At 34.5% G+C, this 20918-nt stretch overlaps 1 protein-coding gene across 14 annotated transcripts in view; it reads right to left on the reverse strand.

Annotated features, from left to right (window-relative positions):
* Positions 1-20918, reverse strand: part of Pcdh15 (protocadherin-related 15) — a 453622-nt gene that overhangs the window by 152522 nt on the left and 280182 nt on the right. For 13 of the 14 annotated variants that reach the window (XM_013017079.1, XM_013017081.1, XM_013017082.1 and 10 more), the window contains 3 exons: positions 11086-11165; positions 9854-9947; positions 1146-1274 (listed from right to left, as the gene is read on the reverse strand). In XM_013017079.1, coding sequence (XP_012872533.1) covers positions 1146-1274; positions 9854-9947; positions 11086-11165 — 303 coding nt within the window. The remainder of the gene's footprint in view (positions 1-1145; positions 1275-9853; positions 9948-11085; positions 11166-20918) is intronic. The other variant, XM_013017077.1, reaches the window with a different exon arrangement.

The following is a 20918-nucleotide window of genomic DNA, read 5'->3' on the forward strand; positions in this document are numbered from 1 at the left end:
TTTAATTGTAATGTGTCATGAATTCAAATTCTTGTACTTTAAGTATACAGTTTCCTTTCCCTAGACAACTTCCGATCTCTCTAAATATATCTGTTAACACTGTTCACTTTTCAGAGCTAGTTTCAGTCTAGCTACCCTTTCTCTGTACTCTGCACACTTTCCTAATTACCTCTTATCACCGGGAAAATTATATATATAATGAAAATAATAATTACACATAAATTATTGCGTAAATTACAGAAAAACAAAATTCAATTAGCTCATTTAATGTATTAAATCCAATTTTATAGAATATTATTTTTATGTGGTATATATACAATGGAATTCTATGACTCCATCAGAAAGAATGACACCACCCCATTTGTTAGGAAATGAAAGGATTTGGAAAAAATTACATTAAGTGAAGTAAGCCAGGCCCAAAGAAACATTGAACCCATGGTTTTCCTTATCTGCAATAACTGGTGTATGTCTAAGAGAAACAGAAAAGGTCAAAAGTTATGTACATATGACAATATAAACTGATGCCATGCGAAATGAACCACAAGATAGAGACACAAGAGTTTTTTTTTTCTTTGTTGCTGTTCTTTTTAATGTGCTTATACTGTAGTATGCGATTATTTTTGTTTCTTTGTATGTTCTTCCCCCATGGTACAACTACCTGTTGTCACTGTATTTGATTCTGGTGTCCTGCATCTTGTATATACATTTTTCTAATTTGGGGAGGGGAAGGGAACTTTTAAAAAATGCTGAAATAAGGATACAGGTTGACCCATGGTAACAATGAGATGTACAAGACACTATGTTGTAAATGAACTTTGCAAGTTTGTGGGGGGAGGGAAGGAGGAGTTGGGAAGGTAGGGAAAAACAAAGGAGAGGGTAACAAGGCTCTATAGGAAATGAACTCATTACCTTGATCATATAACTGTAACCCCTCTCTACGGTATCTTTATAATAATATGTATATATATAAAAGAATGTTATTTTTTAAAGCTCTTAAATATTAAAAAAATCTTGAAGAGTATCCACTAGTCATTTAACTCATTAGATAAGTTGAATTTCTTTTCAAGATTACAATAAAAAAGGTTCACCAAGAAACAGTGCACTTTACTCCACAGCCATAAGATAGACATAGTTATTTTACTTACCCTTACTTGACCCACAAAGGCATTGGCTTCCTCCTCCACCACAGATAAATTCCTAGGTAGGTATGGATCAAACACTGGAGCATTGTCATTGACATCTGTCACTACCACATTCACTGTAGCAGTGGAGGTCTTGAAGAAAATGACAAAAAATAAAAACATATTAAATATTAGAGAAGCTATTTTCGACTTCAATGAAGTGGTCATCCTGAAATTTCTAGGTCCGAAAAGCATCTCATTCCTATTCTGAGTCCTTAGTATTTAAATACACAAATGAATGAATGAATGAAAATATAATAAAATATATAGCATAAAACATCACACTATTGGCCATTCTTATTTTCTCTTCAGAGAAGTCTCTCTTTAAGCCTTTAGCCCACTAATTAATCAGACAGTTGTTTCTTTGAGCATTTGTTGTTGGGGGATTTAATTTTTTGAGTTCTAAGTATATTTTAGGTATGAGACCCTTGTCTGTTGTATGGCTAGTGAAGATCTTCTCCCAATGTGTGGGCTTTCTATTGATCTTGCTAGCTCTGTACTTTGCCAAGCTCTGAAGTTTCATGCAATCCCATTTGTCTAACCTTTCTTTGATTTGTTGTGTTTCTGGGTCTTTATTAAGAAAATTTCAGCCTATGCCAAGAAGCCCTTGAGTTTCTCCTAATCCTTCCTGTAATGTTATCAGGGTGTCTTCTTTTACTTGGAGGTCTTTGATCCAGTTGGAGTTGATTCTGATTGTAGGGTAATATACAAGGATCTAATGTTAGTTTTCTACAGGTGTTTAACTAGTAGATGAATGGATCAAGGAAATGTGGTATGTATGTGCATATATGCATATATACACACATAATGAAATTCTATGCTTCCATCAGAAAGAATGACACCACCCTATTTGTGGAAAGACTTGGAAAAAATTATATTACGTGAAGTAAGCCAGACCCAAAGAAACATAGGTCCATGGTTTCCCTTATTTGTGATAATTAGTATACATCTAGGATAATCTTAGCAGATGATCAGAATAGCTCAATACATATGTCCATATGACCATATAAGATGATGCTAAGCAAAATGAACTCCAAAATATGGGACACAAGAGGTTTTTCTTTGTTGTTGTTGTTTTTCATCTCCTATGTAATTTTTTGTTTCTTTTGTATGTACTTCCCCTATGGTAAAACCCCTGTTGTCACTGTATTTGATTTTGATATCCTGGTATTTTAGATATGTTTATTTGAATTAGGGAAGTAAAGGAGAACCACAGAATAGTGACAGAAAGGCCAATGGGAGGACCAATGCAATAGCGATAGACACAAGCCAATATGCTGAAAATGATCTGTACATCTGGGGACAGGGGAAGGAAAGTAGGAGAAAAATGAGGCAAAGAGTAACAAATTTGACAAGCAATGTACTTATTATCTTTCTTACGTAACTGTAACCCCTCTATACATCACACCGCGACAATAAAAAATCACACTATATTAATATGCATTATCTGGAAAGTTAATAGTCTGAAAATATTAATAGTGTTAATGTTTCACATTTAAATCAATAACATTAGTTGCAGATACTGGTCATAAAATTAGTGCTTTATGAACATACAACGCTGGGGATGGTACAAAAGTGAATCTACCATTACTATGTGACTAAAAGACAAATTTCCGGTCTTCTGTGAACAAAAGATACTACATAATTCAATGACATGTACAGAATTCAGATACAGCTCCATACATGATCCAAATTGGAGAGTGTCCTCTGAAGTCTAAACCTCAGTACAGTTCCTATGTTCTGCCTAGTTCTATCAGATTTAGGGCATACAGCAGAAACAGAAAGAGGACTTATAAAGGATACAAATATCTGGACAGAACTATATAGCAAACATTTAAACAACACAAATTTCTATTAATACAGACTATTTTTATGCATTCAATGAAATAATATACAGTAATAAGAATGAATGTACTAATTGTAAAAGTACTAAAGCTAATAGATTTCATGCATGTCAACTTGAGTTAAAGAGGTCAGACACAGAGATCTACATGCATTTCAGAAATAAGTTTACTATCAATTTAAATGATTATGATTTATGCACTTTTCTACTTGTATATTTTCCAAGAAGTCATTTAATTTATGAGCTGCATACATGTATATAAATCCATTGTGCATGTACATGTATATATATGTATATATATAACTTCTTTATTCATATAAAGAGAATCAAATGTGTTCTGGTTGTATTGAATATAGATTTATTTTATCATATTTATGTTTCCAAATGTTGTACAAAGAAGCTACATTGCTTTTATAACAAAAATATTAAAAAAACTATTACCACTTACAAGTTGTGTCAGAGGTGAAAACAGTTTAAAATAAAATGTGTTTCATAGTTACACTGCTTCCCAACTTGCCCAAGGGTGAACAAGACATTAAAATTGACAGCCTGGAGCCAAATTTTAAGAGCAGCCACAATGGAATTTGCTGACTGTTCTTCTAACTACCTGACCCCTTTTTTGCCTACTTATATATTTGTATTTCTATGTCAGTCTGTTTTGCTATATTTTCCTCACTCCATTCTTTTACATTCTCATTGTGGATATCATGGAGTTATATGCTTTTATATTCTTTTATATCCACCATCCAGTACTGTAACCTGTAAGTGGATAATATACAAGAGAAGTGTATAACTTAATAAATTCATAATTAAATAAAATGCATAGCATTCTGTGATAAATGGGAGCTAATATTCATGAACCACGTGGGCTTATTTCTCCATGTCTCAATGAGTTTCACAGCACCCAGGAAGAATCAATATTTCTGGCAGAAATAATAAGACACACATAGAACAATGTCTTGCTTATATATTTCTTAAGAAATCTGAAGAGGACTTGCATGAGTATCGTTGAATAATCAATAAAACAAATATTTCTGCGTATAATTATGTCTATTGATCCTTAGCTTCATTGTACCATCCCAAATGCTTTGTAATATATTCATTTTTTAAATTTTTATTTTATTGTAAAGGTGCTGTACAGAAGGGTTACAGTTACATCAGTAAGGTAATGAGAACATTTCTTTTCAAACATTGTTAACCACTCCATTTTTCTTCCACGGTCCCCCACCCCAAGTTGTATAGTTCATTTCCAATATAGCGTTTTGTGAGTATCATTTGCATTGGTTCACCCTTTGTCCTTGTTTCACAATTTTGTTATTCCCTTCCCTCCCCCAAATCAGATAAATGTATATAGAAGACACAGAATCAAAGACAGTGATTGCCAGGGATAAACCTAAGGGAAAAAGAAAAATGGAATAAATTAAAAAGAAAGAGCTTGATACAGCACATTGATGACAAGTTAAATAACCAAAAAAGGATATGTTTTTTTGGAGTGCATTTCGATTAGCATCATTTTTGTTTGTCTTTAATCACTGTATTTGATTTCTCCGTTAGATTTAATAATGTCTATTGATATCTCCATGTTTGCTGATCTTCTCAATCTCAAATTGACCTACGAGTGACTTATATATATATATATATATATATATATATATATATAATTTCAGTAATAATATTCAGCTTCATAATTTTTTCATTATGAACTTTTATTTGAAAATACCTTTCCAAAGCCGGGCGCCGGTGGCTCACGCCTGTAATCCTAGCTACTCAGGAAGCTCAAACCCAGCCGGGGCAGGAACATCCGTGAGACTCTTATCTCCAATAAACCACTAGAAAACTGGAAATGGTGCTGTGGATCAAGCAGTGGAGCGCTCGCCTTGAGATGAAGAGCACAGAGACAGCTCCCAGGCCCAGAGTTCAAGCCCCATGACCAAAAAAAAAAAGAAAAAACCTTTCCTTCGGCTAGGAAGGTGGCTCAGTGGTAGAGTGCTTGCCTTGAATGCCTGAAGCCCTGGGTTCGATTCCTCAGCACCACATAAGCAAAAAGAAAAAAGCCGGAAGTGGCGCTGTGGCTCAAGTGGTAGAGTGCTAGCCTTGGTCTGAAGAGCTGAGGGACAGCGTCCAGGCCCAGAGTTCAGGCCCCACCACCGGACCAAAAAAAAAAGAAAGAAAGAAAATACCTTTCCTTAACTTTTTAGGTTCACTTACTCACTGAAAATATTTTGTATGTTTTCTATGCATGCTTGTATGTATGTATGTATGTATGTATGTATGTATGTATGTATCTGTCTGTCTATCTATCTGTTTTCTCTACATCTTTTAGAAAGTCTACCACTAGATTTTTTTCGGGGGACTGGGAACTTGGGGCTTAGACTCTGGGTCTGGATGGTCTCTCCGAGCTATTCAGCTCCAGGTGAGCACTCTACCACTTGAGCCACAGCATCACTTCCAGTTTTCTGACGGTTAATCAGAGATAAGAGTCACCTGGACTTACTTGCCTGGGTTGGCTTTGAATCACAATCCACATGTCTCAGTCTCCTGAGTAGCTAGGATTACAGGTATGAGCCGTGGGTGCCTGACTTTACTGATTTTTTTGTTGTTGTTGCCGGTTGTGTGTCTTGAACTCTGGGCCTGGGCGCTGTCCCTCAGCTCTTCAGCTCAAGGCTAGTGCTCTACCACTTGAGCCACAGTGCCACTTCCGGCTTTTTTCTTTTTGCTTATGTGGTGCTGAGGAATCGAACACAGGGCCTCAAGCATGCAAGGCAAGCACTTTACCACTGAGCCGCCTTCCCAGCCCCACTACCTGATTTGTTAAAGGGAGAGTTCTGGTCCAATTAGTTTGTCCTACGTAGTTTCCTGCTTTCCTATTCCTTTGTTAGAAATTAGATTCTGAATCTGTGTGATTACACTGAAGTTCACAATTTTAACTTCTCCCTGATATTCATTTTTATAATTATTATATTATTATTACTTCTTCAAGTACTACTACTGCCACTGTGATTGTGACTAGTAGTAGTAGTGATAATAATAATATTAGTACTATTATCAACTAGCTGGCTTCAAACTTGTCTCCTCCTTCTTCAATCTAGGAAGGCGGGCATTACAGATGTGTTCCACTATTGCCTCAATCTTTTGTGAGCCTATTCCTTCCTCAGCATGCTTTGTTGAATATCCAGCATTTTAACAGAAAGGGGTCAACTTCAATTCTCAAGTCTCCTACTTATGGAATCAAAGTACTTAGGATCATCAGTGCATACCACCATTGCCCAGTTTGTTGATTGAGACGGATTCTTTGTTGATTGAGATGGATTCTTAACATTAACTTTTTGTATGTATATTACTTAGAATTTTTAACTAAAGTATCTCCTAATCTCCTTCATCGTTCATGGCCTAGTCAGATTTAAAGAACGTTTCAGAACACTTCTGAAAGGATAAAGCATGTTTCCTCCAGTTTAAAAAAAATAAAAGAAATACAATCATTTTTAAGCTCTGTAAATGAATGAGATAATATAACTTCTCAAACGAAATCCATTCATAAAGATTTTATTCAAATATATTTCAGCTAAAACATAAGAACACTAAAAAAATAGGTATTATTTTTCTTAAGAAATTGGTAAATTCTTCTATAGTCAGTAATTGAAAATAAATATGAATATTAATATTTCAAAAAAGACCACAAATAGACATATTGAATTGAAACTCCTTTGTATGACTTAAACATAATAAAATATAAATTTAAAAAATCAGGGCTGGGAAGGTGGCTCAGTGGTAAAGTGCTTGCCGTGCATGCATGAGGCCCTTGGTTTGATTCCTCAGCACCACATATAAACAGAAAAAAGCTGGAAGAGGCTCAAGTGTTAGAGCGCTAGCTTTGAGCTGGAATGCTGAGGGACAGCACCCCGGCCCAGAGTTCAAGACCCATGACTGACCCCAAAAAAATTTTTAATTAATTAATTTAAAAAATCATCTTATTATGCTGTGATAGGTAGTTAAAATAATTATAATAAATTATAAATTTTCTGAGAATCGCGGTTTAAAGCCAGCCCTGGCACAGAAAGTCCGTGAGATTCTTATCTCCAATAAACCACTGGAAAACCAAAAGTGGTGCTGTGGCTCAAGTGGTAGAGTGCTTGCCTTGAGCTGAATAGCTGACGGACGGTGCCCAGGCCCAGAGGTCAAGCCCCAGACCGACTATATATATATAGAGAGAGAGAGTTTATATGTTTTCCGATCATAATTTGTAAAATAAATTTTGAAATGGGAAACATGGGTGAGACAGATAAAATTTCCAGTATATTCTCACAAAATATAAATAATGGCCAAAATAGTGTGAGCTCTATTCATTCCTAGTCCCTTTTCTGACTCTTAGTAAACATTCAAGTTTACTCTGAAATTTTATTTCATATAAATTGCTGGTAATCACTTTGATTTAAGAAAAATCCAACCCTCTATGGTCTCTGCTCATAAATTATTCATTTTAAAGATTACCATTATTAAAGCTAAAGTACTGGTTTTGTTGGCACTTTTTTAAGGATATCAACTTAAATGTTTCAATCTGAGGGCTCTCAAAGTATGAGAGTATTATTTTTAAGTAATCACTTTGTACTTCAGGAACCCAACATCATGCTTATATAAAAGTATATGTCTAAAATTATGTAATTATATTATGTATTACCTGAAAAAATGTCTGAAATTAATTGTATTCTATATGAGATGCAGACATTTGAAAATAAAACAATTCATTAAAAAGGAAATATTGTAAAGCTGAGTGAAATCTTACTGACAATAGATTGAGAAAATGGATACCTAGACATGTTGAGACACCTTGCCAAAAAGAACCAAAATATTCTAGTAAATTACTGAAAATACCTTTAAGAATAAAATCATTAATTTCAGTCAAGACATTGTGTATTCCAGTGGACAATATCATAATTAGTTGATTTTGAGTATACCAGAAATCTAACTACGCTATTTATTTTCCATTCTTTCCCTAATTTAAGAAATTTTCTGTTCAATGGCAGACCTTAAATATCCCAGCTAATATAACTGAATCAATTTTTGATTTATAATATGACACAGCTCACAATTACACATTATGCTTCATATTTTTTCTATACCAATTTTAACCTAAATATCCCTTCTGCAACTCACTTTACTTATACCCCTTAATGTATGCTAAATATTTTCTCCTTTTTTTCCTACAATTTTCTTCCTGTATTGTTGTCTAATCAAGTATTTTATTCATTATTTCTTTTTAAGAATCCCACTACTGATCACATTTGTACTACAGGCCCAGAAAAACAGAGGATATTGCACACACATAAATTCATCTTAGCCTTTATTTTCCTTCATCATTCTGCCATTTGAGTCGTTTCTATAGGGCCTGATAATCTCTAGTACTGTACTAAAACTGTACATTTTATATTTGGTATAGTATTTAATGTCTGAAATATCAAATATTTTATAATACAAAATATGCAATTACCAAATTTGCTAATTCTTCCTATTTTTCTCATTTTGACAAAGACTATGAAATGATACAAGTATCAGTTTCATCTTCTTATAATAGCATTATTTCCTCAGAAGGCATCCTGAAGTAAATGGAAGGATGACATTTTCATATATTCTTAGCCAAGTTATCATGTGGATCCAAAAAGTGATTTTAACTCAACTGGAGATCATTTACTATTTGAAAAGATTGAAACTTATTTGTCTATCCTGGGTTTGAAATTATTTGAGACAACAGTGCTGATTGGCACTAAAGCATTTAACTAAGGAGAATGAAAAAAAATGAATGGCTAAAAAAAATAAAACACCAGCCATGATAAAAAAAATATTACAATGTTTAAAAATCTGGATATGTAGTTTGTGAATATGGTAGTTTAAAGAAGATAGACAAATAATTTGAATAATTCAAAAATAACGTAAAGTGTGAGACTAAGCTAAATGATGGAGAGTACTCAACCAGCAGGCACATGGTCTTATTAAGCAACCCAACAGCATCAACAACCTACTGAAGAAAGATTACATAAATTTATTTATTCTTAAAACTAATTTTTGGGGGCTGGAAAGGTGGCTCAGTGGTAGAGTGCTTGTCTTACATGCATGAGGCCCTGGGCTCAATTCCTCAGCACCACATAAGCCCCAAAAGTTGGAAGTGGTGCTGTGACTCAAGTGATAGAGTGCTAGCCTTGAGCTGAAGAGCTGAGGGACAGTGCCCAGGCCCACAGTTCTGGCCCCATGACTGGCAACACAAAACAAAACAAAAAAATAAACAACTGACTTTTGGATCCAAAAGATGTAGGATGTATCTTTTGGATGAAAGTAAAGGGTCAGCTTTAATCATTGTCATCACACTGATGATCATCAAGCTTATCAATTAAGCGTTTGCTTTGTTCATAAACAGGTATATCCATAAATCTACCTCAAAGTGGCAGTAAGTGAAGGAGGTTTCCACATGGTAAACCTAGCAGAAAAACGCATTTTATAGTTCTAAGAATGATTCTTAGAAGAACTTAGGTTTCACTGTCCTGGTAGATGGAAGTTGAATCTGATCATAAGTGCCTGAACTACAAAGTCAAAGGTTCTAACCCCAGATCTCATTCAGAGTGTAGGTATATTAATTAAAAGAACCTTCTGGGGGAAAAAAAGCACTTCTTCTAATTATGGGTGTTCCAGGTAAAAAGAAGATTAATTCATAATTTTATGTGTTCCAGTCTAGAACAGATTAATTCATAACTATAGCACATTTATTTTAGAGCATAGGGACACAAGAGTCAAAGTTTTTTAAACACTAATTTGCGAAGCCTGTTGTATGGCGTATACTCACCCCATCTGGCCTGCCATCTGAAGCTGTGATGATGAGAATATAACGATCTGTGCTTTCTCTATCCAGGGCTTTCCCTAAGGTTAGAATCCCTGTACTAGCAGAAGAAAAAAATCAACAGTAAGATAGAGAAATACAAGGTCAGAACCAGTGTGCTTTCTATACAAAACTATGTTAGATTGTTTTATTTCCAACTAAGCAATCAGAACTTCCACACTTAAGATGGATAATACTAAGATTCCATTTGCAAATTGAAAGAGGCTTTTTAAGACTATCAAGTTTCTTAGCAATAACAATAAGCTGCCAAACTGAATAAGATAATTGTGATGATTCCTTATCTTCTAGTGAAAAAAATCAAAATGAGATTTAATTCATTCCTGGGATAAAGAAATCTATCTTATTTGCGATTATTTCTAAATGAAAAGAATATTATATCTGCAGTGTAACAATTTTTTCAGACTCAGAATGATTTATTATAAATAATATACATTATCTTCCTACTCATGGTCATATGCCTGTTCATTCTGGAAGTAGAAGACACAACATATAATTTGATTAATTCTATGGATAAAAGTTAATTTTTTTCCTAGTTACTTAGGAGGTTGAGATCTAAGGATCATGGATCAAAGCTATCCCAGACAGAAAAGTCTGTGAGACTCATATCTCCATTTAAATCACAGATGATTAAGGAAGTTATGCTATAGCTCAAGTAGAAGAACGTTAGTCTTGAGCAAAAGGATCTCAGGGACAGTGCCCAGGCTCAGTTCCAGTATCAGGACTGATAAAAGAAAACAAAACCCAAACCAAAACATCACCTAATCATAAGTGCATCTATAACACACCTTGTTTAAAAGATTTTTGTTTTTGAATAAAAGGCTCAGTACTAAGTTACTTTCTGAAGGATTGTCCTTGCCATTAGAAGTAGTTGACAACTTTAAAGGCATTCAATTAATCCCAAGCTATGCCTGCAAATGAAATGTTTCCACCTCAGTGGATTTTAGTTAGTAAAAATGCTTAAAATAAATAAATAGTCTCCTGGGTAAGATTTTTGGGTTCAAAATTAGCCTCTTAGTTCTCATTAACATTCATAAGGGAAAATAAAAGTACAAACAGCTGAAAGTTTCTGATTATAAGTACAATCCCTTATGAATATTATATTAACATTAAAATAAGGAAAATCAGGTTATAAATCACTTCACCATAAATCACTTCACTTTTAACTTTTCAAAACTTACGTTTCTGAAAGATTAAAAACTCTCTGGGGGTCTCCATTTTCAATGGCATAGGTTATTGGGTCTCCCTCCCGATCAGTTGCCTTAAATAAAAGAAACAGAATTCAATAACCAAGTGGTTTATGTAATATTGAAACTAAAAGAACCTAAGTCCAGCTCACTGTTAAAGAATAAAGGTTATGACAGGAGCGTGGCTCAGTAGTACAGCAGTTTCTATGCTACTCAGGCCTGGAGTTCAAATCTCAGTTTCACCAAAACAAAATAAATAATAATATGTGGCCAAATGACAAGATGAAGAATAAAGGATTGTATATTGGATGTCAGTATTTCTGAAAGTTCACAAAAATCTTAATGAAATGATCGGGATAAAATTACAATTTCTTTAATAATGGTTTGCAAAACAAATAACATGTTTATTAATCAAAAGCAATTACTCCTTGTAGTCAACTCAACCAAATTATTAAGTGCATCTGATTTTGAGTCAGAAACTTTTCAGAAGCAAAGGACAAAAGTTTATCTAAGTGAGAAGTGTTCATAGGAACCAGGAAAAGAACTTGTGAAATAGAAAACATATCTCTAAACTATCATTCTATTCATGTAAAAAAATGAACACATCCATGAAGCGGTACATGGTAGAGGATACACTGTGCATGGAGAATCATGTTACACTTTTCATAGCACATTGAGACAAAGCACTAGCCTATAGGAATTCTTGTATAGATAATATCAAAGGATTTAGATGATCATCTCTTTTGTCACTTAGACAATGTATTCTGATATATGATTTTAGGTAAGTTGAGAGCAAGAATTAAAGTTTGCTATTCAAGACAACAGTGTTTCAAACTATATATTTGCACATGCACATACATAAACATATGTACATATATATACATGCACATATATATATATGTACTCTTAATGTTATGTAATTGGGATGCCTTGCAATAAAAAGGTGGTCATGAAGAATATATTTTCAGTGTCAGTTAAAAAATATTTTGTGTCCATTAGTGTTATTCTGTTTTTTTAAATTTTAATATACAATTTGTTCTTAAAATGAGGTTAAATGAAAATATCAGTTAATTCAAATTCTCAAAAAAAGTCATAAGATGTAATATATAAACCTGAAATTTGGAAATGTAGCTAAATATGAGTGTGTGTGTGTATGTATGTGTACTCTTGGATATACAACTCTCTTAGTTTTGATGTTTTTATTAATAAACAGGAATAGTCACACATTAAGAGGAGAGGATAATTAACACATTGACTACTCCATGATTTTTGAGATTGAAAACCTAAGTCTCTGCACAGTAATAAATTTCTGTTTTAGGCATTTCTTGGTAGATAAATTTAACAAACTTAAAAATGCAAATTATCCAGAATATGTTTTGTCCTTCAATCAACAAATTGATGAAATTTCTTTAAAAACAATCATGCTATCCATTCTTTCTCCTTTCCCTCCTATCTCTCTCTCTGTGTGTGTGTGTGTGTGTGTGTGTGTGTGTGTGTGTGTGGTATGTGTCCTTTCCTTGAAACGATGCTTACATAACCCAAGCCTCTATGTGTCTATGTCCTGCCAAATTCTTTGAATCAATATGCCCTTTTCTGTGTGTACATGAAGTTATCTGTCTGTCTGACTGTTGTCTGTCTCTCAGCTGCGACCAAAATTGTGATAGAAATGGTTAGAGGAATATTTGGTTTATGTGTAAAAATTCCGACCCCACCCCAGAAACCAGAATTTGATAAATGGTTAGTTCTAAGAATATAAATTTTAAAAATATACAATATAAAAATATACAATATAAAAAATCTGGAACATCTTGTTAAAAGACAGCATAGAAGAATACTCCAAAAGTGATGGTTATGTTCTTGAAGAACATGTGAATTGTTGGAATGGAGTCAGTAAGATCAATTTGGGGACAATTTAAGCACTGAAATAATAGGAATAGTGTTTTGTATTGAGTGTGTTGTCTCAAAATTCATAGCTTTGCACCTGATCTCCAGCATGATGATTTAGAAGGCAATGAAGACCTTTAGGAGGATTACCTTTCTGGAAAGAACAGTACTAGAGAACTGGGGAAAATAGCATGCCACCCAATGTTGATAAAATGTAGGAGCATATCAAGATTACTTTCTGCTTTTCATGACTGAGTCACATTTATACAAAAGTCAATGTTTTATGGGAATTACAGTTGAAATATTTGCTACTAATGTGATATGATGATATTTCTTCATGGAATTTTTTAATGTCAAGCTTACATGTTTTCTGTAATTTTTATAGAATTTCCAAAGACAAGTTAGCATAAGTAAAATTGTGTGTTTGTGGCTGTGGAAAATCTACTGTGTATCTTGTGTATATACAGATTATGTGTGATATGTAAACATACACATACACATGCATGTGTCTATAATTATTATTGACCAGATATATCCCCAATACATATCTGTTTATTATAGGGAAACATTTATGAACGCACATAGATTAATTTCAAAAATAAAACAAATCGAGGTAAAAGGATAAAGTAGATAAATATAGTTAGCTTGCGATTTTAAGCATTATTCATTGAATTTTCCATCATGTCTCATAGAAAGAGCCTCTGATTCTAAGTCTTTGCACTGTAGTTAAATTAGGACTATGGGTCATGGCAACCAAGGTTTATTGCTCTTTCTCACCATTTGTTTATTGCACTTTCTCACCATTTGTTTATTGCACTTTCTCACCATTTGTTTATCAAAACCAAAACAAACTGCTTTTATTTGGGGAAGGAGCAGAAGAAACTCTTGATGTGCTGAGTCAAACTTATTGGTAGATAATTCTTCCTCCACCTCTGAAATGTGTTTTCTGAGTCTAAAGGTCTCTTGGAGGACAGCTTTCCTTTTTTGTGTGTGAGACATGTATATGTGAGCAGGAAAAAATTCAGGGATGAAAAAGACATGTTTAAGTTCATGTTTTTCTAAGACCATTATTGGATTTAGTGAATCCATGTTTAAGGAAAAAAAAAAAGTTATTCAAAACAGGAATAAGAAATCTATAGTCAAATTCTTCAGTTTTCTTAAGCCTTCCATTGTAAATATTCTGTTTCCTATTTATAATCTAAAATAAATTGTTTTCTCAGCTGCAACTCAACAAATGCCTGGTAGTTAAGTGAAAAACAAAAAAACAACAAAATAAAACCAATCCATAGGCATTTCTCAAGATCAATTGGCTCTCCTGTTGTTTTCACTCAAAAACTGCCTCTGATTAGCTATTTGTTGAGTGTGCTTCAGGAGCATAGTTTCTGTTTCTACCTCTTCATCACAATCTCAGGAAAATCATAGCATTTGCATGTTTAAGCTATAATCAACAAGAGTTGGCAGTATTTGGAACAATAAACAGCTCAGGACATGCAGTAAATGGTGAGGTTTTATTTTAAAAAACAGCACAGTAAGAACCATTTATTGCCAAGTTACCTAAGGTAGTCTTAATGACTGCTATGAAAATATTAGTAGCTAGTTTATAGTTGCCCAAACAGTATGTACATTCCAATTAGTCCTTTGTTAAAAGTTAATTTTAGGGATAGCACAGCTATTTAATCCTGTCCAGTTAAAAGGGCAGGGAACCAAACAGAACAGCAAGAACAAAAGTTCCTTATGTCAAACAGGTACAGAGGTTTCAAATTATTCTATTAATCATACAGAGTCATCTATCTTCAGGAAAAATGAACATGGTCACTTTTACCCAAAATCATAACCCTATCAAAAGATGATGTTAATTAGTAAAATTGATCATCATTTTCTACAAAAATGAAGCCAGAAATGGGAAGTTCCCAATTTCTCTTCCTACAACCCTGAAAACAACTGTCCTTTCACAGCAGAAATGACAAAACTTAAAACAAGACAGGAAATAGGTCAAGACACATTTGATGTGTGTCTTCGCAACCACCCCCAAATACAGCTCCATTGCTATACACAGTACCTCTGCAGTTGTTTGTAAGATTCCATTGTTCTTGTGTTGTAATTTGTTGTTCTGGTGACCATTTCCCCAAAGCCCTTATTCTTTGTTTGTTGCTATAGTTCTGAATGAATTGTTCTTTTGTGGGAATGCAGGATGTACTGATGGTGCTGAAGAGCATCACTGGACTCTATCTTCTGTCATTCACAGGTGTCAAAAGTAGCTGCTTCCTAATAGTGACAATATAGACCCTAAAAAATGTCTATAGAAGAGCCAAAGGAGATCAACTCCTTTAAATCAACTTCAAAATGTGTCATCTAGCACTCAGTTTAATTGGAGGTGAAACAAAACACATAGTTTTTGAAATTAAGGCCATCCCAGGAAATCCATGTTGTATGCTTCCCATAGCCAGAATCACTGTATCAGATAGCGTGTTACTCACTTAAAAACCCACTTACTGATTTCCATAGTTTACTCCAGGTCTATTGATTGGGTTTTCTAGTCTGGTGGGGAAATACATTCTCATTAATATCTAATGTGCTAATTTCCATGAGTCACAACATGTTCCAATTACAGATCCCAATATTTCAGGGCAGAAAGAAAAGCCCATTGTTTTAAATTGGGAATGCATACTTACAGGTGCTGTAAACCTAGGAGACTCAAGGATATTAAAGTCAGTGTTACAGTTCATCTGCAGTTCAGAAAGCCTCATATAAATTTGAAAGTGGGAAGGTGACTACTATTGCTAATGACATAGTTAGGGTGAATTTTCCTTAGTACCTGATGAAAAGCTTTCTTGTTGTTGTTCCTCACAATGAAAGTAATTTAGGCTAGCTGGGAAACTGAAAACCTTTTCTAACACTCTAAATCCTCATGTCAGAGTTTACCTGTGACTTTAACATACTTCATACTGTTGAAAGTAGCAATTTGGGCTGCCATTTCTCAGGGAGGAAAAAAAACACTTTAGGCAAAATTGACTCTTGTATGAGTCGAGAGCTGGACATACACTGGGATTTCTCAAAATCCAAACTCAACCATTCGTAACAGTCACTACGGGTTCTGTTTAAGGACAGAGATTTAACATGAACTGTCCTGACTGTGAGACACATTTTATATGTATGTTGCGTAAAGGCAGAAATGCCATTGTTGAAGATGTGCTGGCTCCAAATCATACAATAGTCTATCGGGTAGTTTCAGCCCTTGTTGAGTCCTCTCACATTCCAGAAGCATATCTTTCCCTGAGGGCAGCAAAGCATGTAGCCCACTGACCCAATTTTGACAGTCTCTGAGTCTCAGAACAGTATAAGCTTGCTTTGAGCATTGTATACTTGGTGTGGAGAAAGGTAGCTAGATATTGTTTATGTATACCAACATGTGTACTTTCTCACAGGACCCTTCAGCATTCCCCTACATAAAGTTGACATATGCTATTGTATACTATGCTAACTACTCATCTCCCAACACACACATGGACATGCACACACGTACATACATTTTAATTTATAAAAGGACAGCAATAAATTATAAAGGTATGCAATTATAGGAACATAAAAACATCACTATTAGCCTAAATGTTAATATAAATCTTCTTAAAAGTGCCCTTCATTTATAAATCTACTAATTTACTTTAAGTTGACCTTTTGGATCTTGAAAAGGGCATTGCGGTACTTTAGAATTTTTCTATGTTTTCATACAGAAAATTCAGAATTTACTCACTACCTTTACCATATAGATATAGAAAGGGTGGAAGAAAATGCCAGAAACTGATGGTGCTGTTTGAAACCTTAGCTGTAGCTGACCTTGAAATTAGATGAATCTATGAATTGTCCCTAAAAGAGAGAAATCAGATTATGTTGACAGCTATCACATTTTTGTTTTATATTAGCATATGTTAGATATACAAAGGCATTTCATTTTGATTTTCCATATACGCATACAGCATCTCCTGAGAAATTAAACTCATTTATCAGTCTTCTGCATCTACCTTTTTCCCCCTTAAAGAATTGTAAAAGGCTGCCTTTTTCTATTTGTGTGTGTGTGCGCGCGCGCACACACACACACACACACACACACACACACACATAGTTATTCACCTTTCTTCACTTCTCCATTTGCTTTCCTCTTGTTCACTACTCACTAGTGGACAAAAGAACCTGTTACACAATCCTGACTAAGTGCTTTAGTGAGATTAGTACACTGTATTCTCTCTTATTCAACAGCTGTAGAGAATTTTCTTATTCCATTTTCGTACAGAAACTTGTGTATTTCTTTTCTTGTATTTTATATTTTACTTATGCTTATTGTGTTCTTTACCTTTATTTATTTTTTAATATAAAAGTTACAGCTACATAGTTCAGGAAATGAGTATATTTCTTTTGGAACAATGTTAGCTCCTCCCTAATTTCTCCCAGGTTTTTCCCACCCAATCCCCATTCCCTCAAGTTATATAGTTCATTTCCAACATAGTATCACAACTGAATGAATTCACCCTTTATCCTGCCCCTTCCCCAAATCAGATAAACTTACATATCAGAGAAAGAGTACAGAAATGAAAAAGAAGTAACAATTGGTGCCCCACATCTTCTATATACATTTTTCTAATTTGGGAAGGGGAAGGGAAATAACAAAATGCTGAAATAAGGATACAGGCTGTCCCATTGTAACAATGAAATGTACAAGACACTATGTTGAAAACAAACTTTACAACTTCGGAGGGGTGGGGAGGAGGAGTTGGGGAGGTGGGGAGGGAAGGGATGGTTGGGGAAAAACAAAAAAGGGCATAACAATGCTCCAAAGGAAATATACTCATTACCTTACTCATGTAACTGTAACCCCTCTGTACAGTATCTTTACAATTACAAATATATATATATATATATATATATATACATGTGCTACAAGAGGTGTGTGTGTGTGTGTGTGTGTGTGAGTGTGTGTGTGTGTGTGTGTGTGTGTGTGTGTGTCTCAGTCCTGGGGCCTGAACTCTAGGCCTGGGCGCTGTCACTCAGCTCTTCAGCTTAATGCTAGTGCTCTACCACTTGAGTCACAGTGCCACTTCCTGCTTTTTCTGCTTATGTGCTGCTGAGGAATCAAACCCAGGGCCTCATGCATGCAAGACAAGCAAGCACTCTACCATTGAGCCAACTTCCCAGCTCTTATAAGAGGAGCTCCTCCCTCCCAACCAAAGTTGTAAAGTTCATTTTCAGCATAATATCTTGTATATCTCATCACAGTGGGTCATCCTGTAATCTTATTTCAGCATTTTGGGAAATAACATAATAGCACGTGTGTTTGGATGTTATTCACCTTTCATCATTTCTCTTATTTCCCTTTACCCTGACAAACAGTCTCACATAGTCTTACAGTTCCAATTATGTCACACATATGTTCGCTCTCTCTTTCTCTGACTAGATTGTGTATATGTGGCCTTTGTCCTTCCATACTTGGCTTACTCATTTAACATGATAATCTCAGACAATTCTAGATAGAAGTACATAACACCAATGCATTCACAAAAATATGTTTGATATCTTTTGTCTTAAAGGAAATACAAATTGAAAGAACACTGAGATTTCATCACTCTCTGGGGTCAGAATGGTGATCATCAAGAAAATAAACAGTACATGATGGTGAGAGTATGGAAAATGAATCTATATATAAAGCCAGTATGGTAGTTACTGAAAAAAATAACAAACAGAATTGAAATTTTATTCACCAATACCAATTTGAGCATACATCTGATAAAAAAATATGCCACATTACAGTAAAGACTCTTGCATGCCAATGTTCACTGAAGTATTATATATAATAGCTAAGCTAGGGAAGTATCCTAGCTTCCCTAGAGTTAATGAAAGCATAAAGCAAATGTCATTTATGTAGGTAATATGTCATCGTTTAGTCATAAAGAACAGAATCTGTCTTTTGCAGGAAAACATATCTGTACTTACAACACAGCATTCTGTCTGGCACTGGTCTAGTTGCCAAAGACTGGGGGGGAGGGGTGAAGATGGGAAGGGGTGGGAAGGGGTAACAGAGGAGGAGGCAACAATTCTTGATAAGAAATGTACTCATTACCTTGCCCATGTAATTGTAACCCCTCTGTATGGTATTTTCACAATAAAAAAGAAAAAGAAAAAAGAAAAAAAGGCAAATCAAAAAAAAGTGAATAAAATAATGCCTTTGGTTTTTCTAGACAGCAAACAGGAAAAAGTGTGTAAGGAAAGTATAGTGTTTCTACATGTTATGAATGTTTTTTTAATTGTGAACATACTGTACAGAAGGGTTATAATTACATAGGCAAGATAATGAGTATATTTCTTATCAAGCATTGTTATGAACATTTATGTAGAAGAAAATTTCCAACTATAAACCTGTAAGCAAGACAAAAGCAAATCATGTGAATGCTTGGAAAAGGAACATTTTAAGCCATGGGAATTGGAAACGAAAGGCCCTCAGTCAGGCATCTCTCAAAATATCAAGTTACCAATGTACCTGTAATACCAATTTCATCGTTCCATTTTCATATATGTCCTTATTTATCTCAATTTGTGCTCTCTTATTTTCCCTCATCTTCCACTTACGCTCCACCCCGAACAGAACCTTTTTACTTTCCTAAGAATCATTTCTTATTCTGTGCGTACTAATTTTACCAAGGGGTTTCATCATGGCATTTCCAATAAGTACCTCATACTATAGTTAAAACAATCCATTCTGTTGCTTTCCCTTTCCTCATTTCCCAAAAGAGTTGGAAAAAATTTTGGATACATCAATATATTTACTTTAAATAAGAAAAGTGTTCACCATTAATCTAGGCCGATTTGTGCAAAAATTGGATAATTGAAATGAAGAGATACCCTCTCTGTCTTTTTCCTTCTCTCTCTTTTCCTCTCCCATCTTCTATATATCCATATATACCTATCCATACTTCATACAAAATGTAGACTTATGCTGTAGAATTAGATGAACAATGTCAATGTTCACTTATTTATGCCCTGTGTCTCATTGGAAAGATATACAAAGAAATGTCCTACTAAATAAACAGAAAACAAAGAGGAAAATCAATGAGATTTTTATTCCTGATACTTATCAATGGCAAGGTCACATATAAAGTTGGATAAATCCTATAATAAGTAATTAAAGGGGGATTGACTTTCCCATAGTACAATCTTCAGTGTTCATCTATATGGTAAGACTTTAGCTTAGAGAAAAGCTTCTTAGAAGATAGAAGATTAAATCTCCAAATAATGTATTCAAAGTAATCACTATAATATAAATGACAGTGTAAATTCTGAAGTATGAAACCTGTTGACACTGTACCTACAGCAGGTGTTCAGCATTCATGAATCATAAACTCCTGTATCATCTTCAGGACGAACATATGTCCTTTTTTTCAAATGAAATGTTAGTGAAAAAAGTAAGAAAAATAAACAGGAAGGTTCCCTTCTGTCGACATTCCCTCCAGCATCTGTTGTTGTTAGAGTTCTTGATTATAGCCATTCTAACTGGGGTGAGGTGGTATCTCAATGTTGTTTTGATTTGCATTTCTTTTATGGCTAAGGAAGTTGAGCACTTCTGCATGTGTGTATTGGCCATCCTTCTTTCCTCTTCAGAGAAGTTTCTCTGTAAGTCTTTAACCCACTTATTTATTGGGCAGTTGTTTCTTTGAGGATTTGTTGTTGGGGGATTTAATTTTATAAGTTCCAGGTATATTTTAGATTTGAGACCCTTGTCCATTGTATGACTAGTGAAGATCTTCTTCCAATCTGTGGCCTTTCTATTGATCTTGCTAGTTATGTCCTTTGCCATGCAGAAGTTCTGCAATTTCATGCAATCCCATTTGTCAACCTTTTTTTTTTTATTTGTTGTGTTTCTGAGTCTCTTTTAAGAAAATTTCAGCCTGTGCCAAGGA

This window comes from Dipodomys ordii, unplaced genomic scaffold (assembly GCF_000151885.1).
Source record: "Dipodomys ordii isolate 6190 unplaced genomic scaffold, Dord_2.0 Scaffold34, whole genome shotgun sequence".
Taxonomy (NCBI): Eukaryota; Metazoa; Chordata; class Mammalia; order Rodentia; family Heteromyidae; genus Dipodomys; species Dipodomys ordii.